The sequence below is a fragment of the Pelophylax lessonae genome, assembly GCF_965119305.1.
Source record: "Pelophylax lessonae genome assembly, chromosome: 4".
NCBI classification, from domain to species: domain Eukaryota; kingdom Metazoa; phylum Chordata; class Amphibia; order Anura; family Ranidae; genus Pelophylax; species Pelophylax lessonae.
This window is the reverse complement of record NC_138771.1, coordinates 410700543-410714977: the sequence shown is the minus strand read 5'-3', so window position 1 is coordinate 410714977 and position 14435 is coordinate 410700543. Positions and strand designations below refer to the sequence as shown.

The 14435-nt window shown below is 43.6% G+C and overlaps 1 protein-coding gene across 2 annotated transcripts in view; it reads right to left on the bottom strand.

Moving 5' to 3' along the window:
* Positions 1–11173: 11173 nt before the first annotated feature.
* Positions 11174–14435, bottom strand: part of LOC309554806 (F-box/LRR-repeat protein 21-like) — an 85098-nt gene continuing 81836 nt past the window's right edge. For both annotated transcript variants that reach the window (XM_082256514.1, XM_082256515.1), the window contains 2 exons: positions 14118–14289; positions 11174–12060 (listed from right to left, as the gene is read on the bottom strand). In XM_082256514.1, the coding sequence (XP_082112640.1) occupies positions 11417–12060; positions 14118–14289 (816 nt within the window). In that variant the 3' untranslated portion in view covers positions 11174–11416. The remainder of the gene's footprint in view (positions 12061–14117; positions 14290–14435) is intronic.

Here is a 14435-nt window from a genome sequence, read left to right as displayed (position 1 = left end):
AATCTCCTTTCGAGAACATAAGACACATTTCCTTGCTCGCCTTGTTGCAGAAAGTTGCCTTTTTGGTGGCTATCACCTCTGTGCGCAGGGATTCTGAACTAGCGGCGCTATCTTGCCGCTCTTCTTATCTGGTAATACACAGGAATAAGGTGTTACGGCCTAATTCGTCGTTTCTTCCTAAGGTGGTTTCCGATTTCCATCTGAACAAAGACAGAGTGCTTCCGTCACTCTGTCCAAAACCTTCACATCCTAAGGAAATTGCCCTGCATTGCTTGGTGGTGGTTCGGGCGATATGGATGTAGCTGGAGACTACTGAGTTCTTTCGTAAGTCGGACTCTCTGTTTGTGAATACAAATGGACCCCGTAAGGATCAGGCTGCGTCTGCGGCGACCATCTCTCGATGGATCAGACAGGCGTTGGTGAAGGCGTATTCTCTTGAGGGTAAGGTTCCTCCTTTCCCTGTCACGGCTCACTCTACGTGGGCATTGAGTGCCTCTTGGGCTTTCCGCCATCAGGCGTCAGTGATGCAAGTTTGCAAGGCGGCCACGTGGTCGTCTGTACATACGTTCACCAAATTTTACAGAATGGACGTGTTAGCATCCTCAGATGCGTCCTTTGGCCGCAAGGTTTTGCAGGCCGCCATTTAAGGAGCAGTCTACTTTTCCTTCTCCTTTATGGTTTTGCTACAATTGAGCCCCAGTTGTTGCTTGTTGGGCTCCATGTTATATAGTTGGTTATGTTAGCCGTGGGAATTACACTCTTTTAAGTTTGTCCTTTCTCCACCCCTCAGTGGTTACTGCTTTTGGACGTCCCATCCGTCTATGATTTAAAGCAGCAGCTACGTCCGTCGGTGGGCGAAAGAGAAAATGGGATTTTTTACTTACCGTAAAATCCATTTCTCTGAGTCCACAGACGGACGTAGCTCCCACCCCTCTTTTCTCTGTAGAGTTGGGTTTTGGTTATTATTCACTGCTTGCAACTAAACTGAAGATGCAACGATGAGGCCAGGGGTAATAACCCAGGGACCCCGCCCCCCTGGGCGTGTCAAAGCCTTTGACTCTACTTGGTCACTCCTAGTGGGAGGGGCTTATTACCCATCCGTCTGTGTTTTAAAGCAGCAGCTACGTCCGTCGGTGAACTCTACGGTAAGTAAAAAATCCAATTTTTCAGGTAATAAATAAATAAAAAAATCTGATCTAAATTGTGTGAAACAGGGAGACAATACAAATCACTAGCTACAAAACATGGTTGATGAGACATGGATGAAATGGTGACTATCATTGTCCAGAGTGGATTTATCATGTTTTTTTCTGCTTGGATATCTACATGCATTGGTCTGCAAAGAATTGTACAATTTATTACAAATGGTGGAATCAGCAGATTTGTATAATTAAATATATTAAATATATTTAAATATACAGGTGATTCACAAATTAGCAATGCATCTGAATCAGTCATCATCAGTAAAAAGTATTTCTCTTTCGTTCATTGACAGACACAGCATCAGATATTCATAACCGTTGGGTTATACTGCCCCCTACAGGAGTAGGATAGAGGTTACAGGATAGGATACAGGGTAGGCAGAAAAAAAGTCAAAATGGGCAGTTCCAGGGGGTATACTCCCTCTCTCTGCTATAGGCACTCGCTAGGTTTTTTTCTGCTTAGTCAGGAGTAAGGATCTAGTTCCTTGCTGTGATCTTTGGTCCTGGCAATTTTTTCTTTTTCGATAGAAATTTTTTTCTCCTGGATTTTTCCTGTGAGATCTACAATCAACTGCCAGACTGGGCGATGGGTTGGATAATATAGATCCAGCGTTCACCCCAGTCTGACCAGCGAGCTCGCGCAGACCTCAGCTCTGCGCTAGGTCAGCCGCGACTTAGCCCCACCGGATGGGGGCTGGCCTGCAAGTTAAATGCCTTGCGAGGTCGCATAGGACCGGGTCTCAGCCTGAGTCACAGCATTCCTCCTGGCCAACAGCCCCCTATTTAGATGGAGAGGAGTTCTGTCTGGACTGGTGCCCACCTGGTTCCTGGTATGATGAGTAGCTGTCCCCCCTCTATTCCTGGAGGGTTTTGGTGTGGACGTGGGCTCCTCCTTGGGACGGTCGGAACCCCCGGGTTCCCCCTCTTCCCGTCAGGCACCCCCCCATCATCTGTGTGTGGGACCTTGAAGATTGAGGATGCAGCTGCGACAGAGGTGCAGGTTCCCTTTGGCACTCACAAGCCATCCAGAGCAGCAAAGGTGTTTCCTTTCCCCACCTCGTTTGACAGAACTTTCGCTAAAGAGTGGGGACAACCAAAGTGTCCCCCTGGGGTCCCTTAGCGATTTACTAGGTGTTACCACTTTGAGGAGTCTCTTCTTAAGAAGTGGACTGTTCGACCGGTGGTGGACCCTCCAGTTTCCAGATTGAACAAGGCAACCATGATTTCGGTTGAAGAGTCCTCGGCCTTTAAGGATTCAGCTGACAGGAAGGCGGAGGTTGTGGCCTGCAATATGTACACTCTGGCAGGTTTGGCACCGAGGCCCGTATTCACCATTGCCCTGGTGTTGCAAACTCTGACCGAGCGGGGTAAGCTTTTATGCCGTGACCTGGAGGGAGAACAGCTCCCCCTGCCTCTGCTGAGCTGGCAGACCAGCTGGTCCAGGGGCTGCAGTTAATCTGTGATGCTTTTTTGGATGCGGCTCCCCTAGTGGCTCGGCAGTAGTCCTTCAACGTGTCTTTTGGCTCAAATGCTGGTCTGCTTACCAAACTTTTAAAAAGGCCTTGACTGATCTTCCCTTTCTAGGAGATCGACTGTTTGGAGCTACCCTGGATGACATCATAAAAGGTCTCACAGGGGGGAAGAGTTCCTTTCTTCCCCAGGCTACTAAGGGCAAGGAACCTTGTCGTAGACGTGGGCCTTCCTTTTCGGCTCCTAAGAGGTTTTTTTTTCGTCCCCCAGGGTGAGACTGAAAAGGGCTTGAAGCTTTTCAGGGCCTCCTCTGGAGGATCCAAATTAACCCAGTCTGACAAGCCGAGAGCAGGCTTCTCCAGACCCACGGCCAAGGCTCCTTCAGCATGAAGTTGCGCCCTCACATGTTTCGGAGGTGGGGGGACATCTTTGCCGGGTTCCAAGCCCGTGAATTTCCCTGTTGCAAGACAAGTGGGTCCACAAAGTCATTCGATCCGGCTGCAAGATCGAGTTTCGGCAAGGTTCTTTCCTTCCAACTTGTGCCTGTCCCCGGACCGCTTACAGGGTCTGTTTGGGTGGTACAAGACCTGTTACATCAAGGGGTGATTGTCCCGGTTCCGACTTTGGAATGTTTTCTTACTCAAACCTGTTTACAGTTCCCAGGAAGGTAGGCAAAGTGCGTCCAATCCTGGACCTCAAGGCGCTAAACTGCTTTGTGTGGGTGCAGAAGTTCAGAATGGAGTCCATTCACACAGTGGTGGCCTCTCTGCATCAGGGGGATTTCCTCACCTCTATCGACATCAAGGATGCTTACCTTCACATTCCAATATGTGCCAGTCACCGGCACTTCCTCTGCTTTGCCATGGGAGAGGAGCATTATCAGTTTGTGGCGTTACCCTATGGTCTCGCCTCTGCTCCTCGGGTCTTCACAAAAGTGTTAGCCCCAGTGTTAGCTCTGCTACGCCAATGGGGGATAGCGGTACTGGGCTACTTTGATGATCTCCTTCTGCAGGCGGAGTTTCCTTCTGCTCTGGTGGAAAACCTGGTGATCACAATACAGACTTTGAGGGAGTTTAGCTAGATTCTGAATTTTCAGAAGTCTGCCCTGGTTCCTTTCACTAAGCTGAACTATCTAGGCCTGACTCTGGACTCGGCCGTAGCTAAGGTGCTCCTTCCTCTGGACAAACTCCAAAAATTGCAGGCTGCAATTCGTCTCCTGCTGTCCAGCAGGTGGTCATCCTTTCGGACTTGCATGCGGGGGTGCTGGGCCTGATGGTGTCTACCTTCGGGGTGGTTCCGTTTGCACAGTTCCATACGAAGTCCCTGCACAGGGAGATTCTGACCAAATAAGACAAGACTCCGCAGTCTCTGGACAATCAGATCCGGCTGAGTCGGGGAGCGAAGGAAACCCTGATATGGTGGCTTCCTTCTGTGGCGCTTCGGCTGGGCAAATCCTTCCTCCCCCTTATATTGCACAGTGGTCACCACTGATGCCAGCCTGTCCGGCTGGGGAGGCGTCCTCGGCTAGCATTCTGCCCAGGGGATCTGGACACTGGAAGAGTTCAGACTACCGATCAATGTCTTGGAACTCTGAGTGATCAGACTGTGTCTGGACCAATGGATAGATTGTCTTCAGGGTTGTCCAGTGTGCAGTAAATCGAACAATGCCACGGCCATGGCTTATGTCAATCACTAAGGAGGCACAAGAAGTGTCCTGGCAGATCTGGAGGTTGCCGGCATTCTAAGGTGGGCAGACCGGTTCGTTCCAGCCCTCTCCGCTGTACACATTCCTGGGGTGGAAAACTGGCAAGTGGATTACCTCAATCGACAGACGTTGGACCACGGGGAGTGGTCCCTTAATCCGGAGGTGTTTAATCAGTTGGGGCAACCCCAAGGTGAATCTGTTGGCATCTTGGCTCAACAGAAAGGTGCAGAGGTCTGTGGCTCGGTCAAGGGATCCTTTGGTGGACGCCATAGGCACGCTGGTGGCCCCATGGGGTCAGTATCGTCTGATTTACGCCTTCCTTCCTCTCAAGCTTCTGCCAAGACTTCTACGCAGGATCGAGACAGAAGGGATTCCGGTCATCTTAGTGGCTCCAGACTGGCCTCTGGTATGGCTGGTTGCCGACGTTCCTTGGAAGCTTGCTCTCAGGGAGGATCTGCTGTCCCAAGGACCGATCCTCCATCCTGCTTTACAGTCGCTGGCTTTGACGGCTTGGCTGTTAATGCCAGGTGCTGAAGGATAGGGGTTTATCTGAGTTGGTGATTCCTACACTGTTGAAAGCTAGGAAATCTACCTCTAGGAAGCTCTACCATCATATGTGAATAGTGTGAGTCTCTTGGGGTTCATTCTCGCTCCTTCTCGGATCTTAACCTTCCTTCAAAGGGGGGTTGAACAGAAATTGACCTTGAGTACCATCAATAGCCAGGTGTAGGCTTTGGCCATCTTCTTCCAATGACCTTTGGCCGCACACTCCCTTGTGCATACCTTTCTTCAGGGTGTCCGACATTTGGTTTCTCCAGTGCAGGCTCCGTTGCTGACTTGGGACCTCAATTTGGTGCTTTTGGTCCTCCAGAAGCCTCCCTTTGAGAATCTTTGGGAAATTTCCCTGCTTACACTGTCCCAGAAGGGGGCATTTTTGGGGGCTATCACCACTGCGCACAGGTCATCTGAACTGGCGGTGTTATCCTGTCATTCACCTTACCTGGTGATTCACAGAGATAAGGTGGTTCTTCGACCCTGTCCGTCGTTCCTTCCAAAGATTGTCTCTGATTTTAATTTGAATGAAGATATTGTTTTGCCTTCCCTGTGCCCCAGGCCTAAACATCCGAAGGAAATTGTCTTGCATTCCTTGGATGTGGTCCAGGCAATTAAGGTGTATCTGGCAGCTATGGAGTTTTTCAGGAAGTCAGACTCTCTCTTTGTGCTCACCGATGGGCCTCGTAAAAGGTTTATCCCCTTCCTCTGTGACCATTTCTAGATGGATCAGACAGACAGTGATTCAGGCCTATTGCATCAGGGGTCAGATTCCTCCTTTTCCTGTAAAGGTGCACTCTACTTGGGTGCTTAGTGCCTCCTGGACTATCCATCATCAGGCGTCAGTGACTCAGGTTTGTAAGGTAGCCACTTGATCGTCGGTGCACACTTTCACAAAGTTTTATAAAGTGGATGTGTTGGCACCTGCGGATGTTTCTTTTGGCCGCAAGGTTTGGCAGGCTGCTGTTGAGAGGACCTGATCCTCTTCGAGGGTGTATTGTTTTTTCAGGTGGGCTCCAGTTGTTTTTATTGAGCTCCTGTTGCCTGGTTGGCTACTGTTTAGCCTTAAGAATTTTTTTTGCTGTTCCCACCCCTCATGTTTAACACTGCTTTGGGACGTCCCAACGGTTATGAAGATCTGAGACTGTGTCCGTTAATGAACGAAAGAGAAAATGGGGTTTTTGACTTACCGTAAAATCCATTTCTCTGATGTTCATTGACGGCCACAGCACCCACCCCGCTGCGGAGTTGTAATTCTTCTGACACTGCTTGTAACTAAACTGAGTGCCTATAACAGAGAGAGGGAGTATACCCCCTGGGTCTGCCCATAGAAGTAGCCAGAATTTTTTTCTGCCCAGTGTCCTACTCCTGTAGTGGGCAGTATAACCCAATGGTTATGAATATCTGAAGCTATGTCCATCTATGAACATCAGAGAAATGGATTTCACGGTAAGTAAAAAAGCACCTTATATGTAAAACAGTGTCAAAAAAGTCTGTTCTGCAAAGTCTAGACTCCCGTGGGACTCATACGTGACATGCCACTGCCACTTCCACTTCTTGGAACTCGTAATGGTGTCCCCTTTTTCTCTATATGCTTGGAAACATTTTTCTATTTGTATATGCAACTTTTAAATGTTTTAAATACATTGGTTTAATTTACTACACCATGAGAAGCTTATCTTTCTCCCCTACCTATAACACATCCTGAAACTCTGCATCCGGAAAACGGAACGTATCCAGAGGTCTATGGAGTATTGCCTTGCTGAATTTGACTACCTGTAATAGGGGTCAAATATTTCTGGTGAGCGGCTTGTGCATGTGATTGTTGGTGGAATAAGGGATACACGTTCACTGGTGTATATGATTGGATGGTCGTAGAGTAATTTGAACACTCACACGGATATTTTTACCTTTATTGGGACTTTCTTTAAGCACAGTGTTTCACTTCATATTATATTTGATGGATTTTATTTATTTTTGAGTTCACATCAGTCTTTTATTTACTCTTTATATCAAAGTAGAGCAGTGCCTCCCACCCTTTAATCCCGCGAATGGGCCAAAAATTATTTCCCCTTTGGATGGGGGCAAGATGCCGCTCACGTGTTGCAGTCCCCAGCATTCAAGAACATGCATGTGTGACATTATTCCCCGCCATGATGCACTTCCAGTCCCGGGGGATGTCACTTCTAGAACAATGTATTTTATTGATTTGAAACAATGGATTTTATTGATGGATGTATTTGTAATAAAATTTGTTTTTTTTTTAATGAAAAATTCACTTAAAGTTTGATGGTTGCCCTTAAATTCCCATTCAAAGAATATAGTATGCAATTGTTAGGGGTGGTGGCAATCTCCACCTACAACTGAGTTGACTCTATATCTGTAAGAAAAACCAATTCAGGTTTATAGAAAAAAATGAGGGTCCACAACATACACATACCTTTACATGCACATGTACTGCAGTGGCATCTCGGTCTTATTCTGTAGGGATCAATATTGAGTTGGCCCACCCTTTGCCGTTAAAACAGCTTCAACTCTTCTGGGAAGGCTGTCCCTAAGGTTTAGGAGTGTGTCTATGGGAATTTTAGACCATTCTTAAAGAAACGCATTTGTGAGGTCAGACACTGATGTTGGACAAGAAGGCCTGGCTCGTAGTCTCTGCTCTAATTTATCCCAAAGGTGTTCTATCGGGTTGAGATCAGGACTTTGTGCAAGCCAGTCAAGTTCCTCCACCCCAAACCCACTCATCCATGTCTTTATGGACCTTGCTTTGTGCACTGGTGCGCAGTCATGTTGGAACAGGAAGGGGCCATACCCAGTTGGGAGCATGAAATAGTCCAAACTGTCTTGGTATGCTGACGCCTTAAGAATTCCCTTCACTGGAACTAAGGGGCCAAGCCCAACCCCTGAAAAACAACCCCACACCATAATCCCCCTCCACCAATTGATTTGGAGCAGTGCACAAATGAAGGTCCATAAAAACATGGATGAACGAGTTTGGGGGGAGGAACTTGACTGGCCTGCACAGAGCCCTGATTTCAACCCAATAGAACGATGAATTAGAGCGGAGACTGCGAGCCAAACCTTCCCATCCAACATCAGTGCCTGACCTCACATATTCGTGTCTGAAAGAATGGTCAAACATTCCCATAGACACACTCCTAAACCTTGTGGACAGCCTTCCCAGAAGAGTTGAAGCTGTTATACCTGCAAAGGGTGGGCCAACTCAATATTGAACCCTGTAGACTAAGACTGGGATGCCAATAAAGTTCAGCTGTGTGTAAAGGAAGGCGCCCCAATACTTTTGGCAATATAGTGTACATTTTGAAGACCACTCATTTTATACAGCAGTTAGTACAATGCATCACAAGTTGAGAACTTATAGGAATTCAAAGAACTTAGAAAAAAAAAAAAAAAGTACCTCAATTATTTTTTCATACACCACTTGGCTGCTTTATAATTTGCAAATATTTTATTGTACCTGTATTTCATAGACTACTAATCAGACTCCAAACTTGTGTCAACACTTAACTCTGTATTCATGAGAAATTTTAGTCAATACATGCTTAAACAATGCCTTTAATGTTATTTTTGGCCAAGGGGCAAACTTTTTTTTAATGTTCTATGGAAATCCCACCCAGTTGTTCTCAAATGACATAGATTAGTGACGCTAAAACTTTTTTTCAGGTTATAAATACAAGCAGCTGGCTTATTGCTGCACTGTAACCTCAAATGATTTAGCTAGTAAATAAATAAATTGAAAATTTTACAATATAATCTAGGATACTGGTAGGTGTATTATACCAGAGATTTCGTCCTTCTAGAATTGATAGTTTCTATAAAAAGCCTCCTTTGTACAGTTCTTTCATTTTAATAAGCTAATTCAAATAATAATTATTAGCTTGGTAAATCCATTGAGAGATGCACAAAAAAAATTAGATGCATACCCACTTGGCAGCCCTTTTTCTTAAATTGTACACCCAATAGGGGGTGGGGCTAGTAGCTATGGGCTGAACTGCTGAGGAACACCAGTGTTATAATGTTAGTGCCCACTATGTATCCTGTTTCTGCCCTTAACGCCAGTTTTGCACTGCTCTGACACTCTTAGGTGGAGTGGTATTGGTCAGGTAGAGATAAATATGTCATAAACAGTAACTCACCCTAGCTCCACCGCACTGTGGGAAGATAAAGAGCTAAGTGTCGGTGCTCAGGCTGAATGTCCAAACCAAATGTTATGTGAATAAAGCCGACACACGAAAAGTCTTCTTCCAAGTAAAATACTTTATTTCAACATGGATAGTGGTGACAACATGACAAATGCTGACGCATTTCGGCTTTACGCCTTCCGCATAGCATGCTATGAGGAAGGCGTAAAGCCGAAACGCATCAGCATTTGTCATGTTGTCACCGCTATGCATGTTGGAATAAAATATTTTACTTGGAAGAAGACTTTTCGTGTGCCGGCTTTATTCACATAACAGAGATAAATATATTACTATTTTCATAGTTCTGTTTTATATCATTAGACCTGCAAAAATGTCTAGTGGGTTTTGAAACATTCCTAGGCCATATTACACGGATCAGTGTCATAAATATGTAAAAGCATTCACAGTTATGTACATCAACTGGCTAAAGATTAGCCTTGACAAACTTTGCTACTATAATAATTAGCAAGATCCCATCATAGTTTAATCTATTAGACTGTATCCAATAACTGTATGCAACAAAATCCTTCTTAAAGGGTCTAAACCCAAGTATTAATGTTTCCTGCCATGCTGCTCCTTGCTGCAAATTACTTGTAAATAAAAATAAGAGTCTCCAAATGCCTGATAATCCAAGTGGTCTCCCTCCAGGGCACAGAAGTCCTCTTCTCTGCAAAACTTCTGCATCTGAAGGGTATTGAATGCAGTTTCATAGTAAAGTGGAGGCAATGGTTGACTGACTCTGACTAAATACCTAGTGAATACTTTTGCTTTACACATCATGTGCTCTTTCCTGCAACCCAACCTAGAAGTAAGATACTACGCCAGCCAGCAGTTAAGGATCTGGACCCTTTTAGTTCTATCCATGGCTTGGATATGGTAATGAAGAGGTCTGAAAAGAGCATTTTTCCATTAATAACACAGATCGCAATAAGAATCTGGTTCTGATTTTCCCCATCCTATTCAAACCAAAAAATAAAAACACGCCATTGGCAAGTAATTTATATGGTTTTCCATATAGTTTAAATGTTAATATAGCCTGTCTCGAAAATTTGGAGGCCATGTCTGACCCTATTGTATAGGACAGTGGACTTACAGTATATGTGGATAGGGGTGGTGGAGTTGTTCCAGGTTTGGGTACATTTCTGGTGGAATATTTTGAATGTATTATTATTTAAAAGTGCAAACTAGAGCCTTACAAATTATCTTAGCAACAACAAATTCAGATTTGAACTGAATGACAATTTGATTAATTATTTATATAATGTTATCTGTGATTTCCATTCTGGGGCATGGTAAAATATGTACACTATGCTCTAAAATGTAAAGTCGTATTAAACCTTTATCATTCAAATAACTGTTTCCTCTAGATCCAATCTTTAAGCAGCTCTTATTTTAAGCAAGTTTTTTTTTTTGTTTTTTTTTATGCTTGAAAATACTTATTTTACTTTACAAAACTGGAAGTGTTGCTTTTTCTTGCTCAGCATTTCCCAGAAATTCCAGCCAGGGAACATACACAGAGAACATTACTGAAGGACAAATTGTTGTACTGCACATGAGGAAACATGCTAGAACCAAGATTAGGACACTAGCTATCAATTACAAGCTGGTGGGTGCCACCTGTGCACGTCTGCTTGTGGTGTCTCAGTCCGGAGCATGTATCATGCATGTGGAAGTGGCTATGCTGGCTTTCCAGGAAAGGCCCTGCAGGGCAACATAGCCATCCCATAGAAAGAAGTGTCCTTTCCCATATACTGAATTTTAACTTCTGGATGACACATGGCCCTGAAAAGGAAGACAGTCAAAAGGTCTGACAGCATGTACATTAAGTACGATTTACAGATTATAAATTAAGTTTATTCAGACCTCAGCATAAACTTATGGTCCAATCCCTTAATCTTGAAGATCTGAACAGGTAATTTTTTAAAAAAATATTACATGAGCATATAATAAACATTTATAGGTACACCAACTATATTATAAACAACTGACCATCATAAAGTGCCTTATTGCTAAGCAATTAGCAAAGATTTTTTTTTGGGGGTTTGTACAAGTAAATTTACAAAGGATATAGCTAGCACATTCCTAAATAATAAACTGCTTGATTTTTGAAACCAGGATATGATCAGTTCCTGTATTTATTAATGCTGACTGGCCTTTTGCTTTGTAAGGATTGTGTAAATGTGTAATTGTATTTCACTGTTTGTGCCAACTTATCTATGTATCAAAGAATTATTGCATAGTAAGCTAAAGCAACAAGCATCCTAAAACGATGTCCTTTTACTCTACCAAGTAGGCATCATATCTGGAAACCACATTCTCCCAAGATGCTTTGAAACTTCAAAATGGATTTGCTCCAAGTTGTATTTGTTGTCTGGAATGAGCACTTCTTCCATAATGGACAGTTGAGTAAGTCTCCTTCCACACATTTTTACAAACTCAACAAATGCACTGCAGGAAACTTCACACTCTCCAAGGCCAATGGCCGTCAAATTTTTGCAGCGGTCAGCAATGCGGATAAGCTCATCGTCCAAAGGCTGAAGTCCATTTGCACAAACGACCAGTTCAATCAAGCGAGGACAGTTCATACCTATACGGCCCAACATAGCCTTACTTACAGCGCGACCAAAGTAAAGATGAGTTACCGGAGTCTCTTCTCGGAAAAATGCATCAAATTCTTCTTCATACAGAAAGAAGTACATAACAATATTGACCTTGGGTGAATGCTTGATGAGTGCATCCCAGCTTTGCTTTTTTATTGTGTGAAACTGTGTCTGGCCAGGGTTTTCACTTACAACATCAATACGAAGATGCTCAAGACGCACATGTTTCTCAGAGGAAAGGGCCAATAGCAGTTCATCACTTAGAAGATGGTAGTTCAGGGCAAGTTCTCGAAGGCCGTGACACTGATCAGCTACACACAAAATTCCTGTTGGCAGCAAAGATAGTAAACAATAGATTATTGCAAGCATTACAAAAACTCCAAAATTCTAATAGATATATGCCTTTAAATTTATTGATTACCTCCTCAACTCCTTCCCAATCTGATATTGCCTAACTTTGGAGGAGTGGAGTTTCTGAGCAGAGGCTAAAATTACACTTTTCGTTAAAAAAAAATAATTGTTTGCTCTTTGAATTAAAGAAGATGAATTAATTATTTGTGTACCTTACGCAGACATATGCTACATCTTACAGTATGATTGCAGTACATTTAATTTATTTTTTTAAAGAGCCCAGAGTTCAACCTTTAATGCATTTGTAGTATTTTAAGTCCTGATGAAGGGGAACTTCTCTTAACCCTGAAACAAGTTGGTGATTTTGTTTCATGTCATCTTGCTTCTAAATTAAAGGGCTTTTACATTGGGCTCTAAGGATCAGTGTAATTAAAGGTACTTTATATTGGGGAGGTAGTTTTGTTAGGAGGCGTCAGACAGTTAAGAAAGGCAATGCAGTAGGAATTTGAAAAGGATTTCCTAAACTGGACTGTGCAGGAAGGTTTAGCCCAAAGCATGGCAAACTCATCTGAAATGGTTAAACCTGAATTTATCTAGTTTTGGTTATAAAAAGTGTAAAAAGATAGTGTGCTAGCTATAAAAAAAAAGGAAAAACAAAGCAAAGCACACTAAATAGCAAAGGTAAATGGCATTTTATGAAATAAAATGATAAAATTGCACTTGCTAAAAAAAATGACTTGATTAGGACACTGTGGGCGACCAGGTCACATCAACAGTTGCCAAAATCTCTCACTAGTCAGCCAGAAAAAGGAAAGGTAAAAGCAGATTTGTGGTCTCTGGAGTAAACAATGGGGGCTGGTTCACACATGGATTCCTGCGCATTCCCATGCATTGCAGTTTTGCAGCCTATTACTTTCACATGAATGCAGAAAAAGTAGTGCATGAACTGGTTTAAAAAATTGTGCTGCACCAAATCGCATGGTACTGTGGTACTGCATTTACAATTTGCATTTGGGGTGCTGTTAACATGTTTTGGGACTGTGCCCCTTCATCAGAGTGAAGAAATAAGGTACTAAGAATTATCACTGGTGGTAATTCTTGTCTTCATACTAACAATTGTCATCCCCAAAATTGATTCACAATTGTCAGTTCTGTAGGTTTTATAGAAATGTTTCCAAGATTAAAGTGGTATTAAACCCAAAAGCAAACATTTATTACCGTATTTATCGGCGTACAACACACACTTTTTCCTCCTGCAAAACATGTGTGCGTGTTATATGTGTTATATGCCGATATACAAAAAAAAAAGCCAGTTTGGGGAGGGCCGATCCTGGGCGGGTGCACAGAGTGTGCTGCCCAGAGGCAGAGGGGGGCATGCCGGGCTGAGGGAAAGGGAGGGCGAGCACCGCTGTATTACTCCCGCTCACCCGGCCGTCGCTGTCATACGAAGTCCTTCCTCCTATCATAGACGCACATTGGCCCAAAACCAGGAAAATGGGCGGCTATCATATGCGCCAGTTCAGGAGGCTAGACTTTAGGTGACAAAAATCGCCGGGTAAGCGGGAGATCCCCACTCTGTGTAATCTCCCCTGTGCAATGGGTACTGTCAAGGCTGCATTGATGGACACTGCTCTGGCGAGGCTGCATTGATAGACACTGGTCTTTTTCTGATGTCACTTTTCTATGTTTCTATGTGGTGATCTGGCCAAAAAGTCTTTCTACATGCAGTTGTTGGGCGGCCCCGTTCAGATGACTGGTTTGTGTTCTGTGTGACCGTGGGTATAATTTTTCTGCGCAGCGATGGCCATGGCAGCCACATATTTTTATCAACCCCAACCGCAAGTGTAAATGAGGCCTGAAAGTTTTTGCAAGCCTAGATGTTTTACTGACATGTGAAGGTTAGTACATTTGAAGACTTCAGATATAATAAATGGCCTGGCCAATTAGACATTTTTAAGAGACATAATTTATTTGCTTGACTCACTGGAATGTGTACTTAATGGCTTGGTTTTCTATCATAAATGTTTCTTACCTGCAGGTGAAACGTGGGGACAGCTGCTCATTTTTAGTAGCTTCAGAGTATCACTATTATTTGCCACCAAAACTTTCAGTGAAGGATCATCAACTGGTGTGTCATCGATCTTTATTGAAGACAATGACTTTGAGTTGACAAAGACTACAGTCAGTGCTGCTACGAAGTGAGACTACAAAAAAAAAAAAAAAAAGTCAGCATTATTTCATTTATTTGGTTTCCTGTAAACAAATACTATTATGAAAATATATACTGTATAATATCTAATAATAAAAAAAAAACACCCAAATGGAATAGAAAGTTTGTTCTGGGCATTGC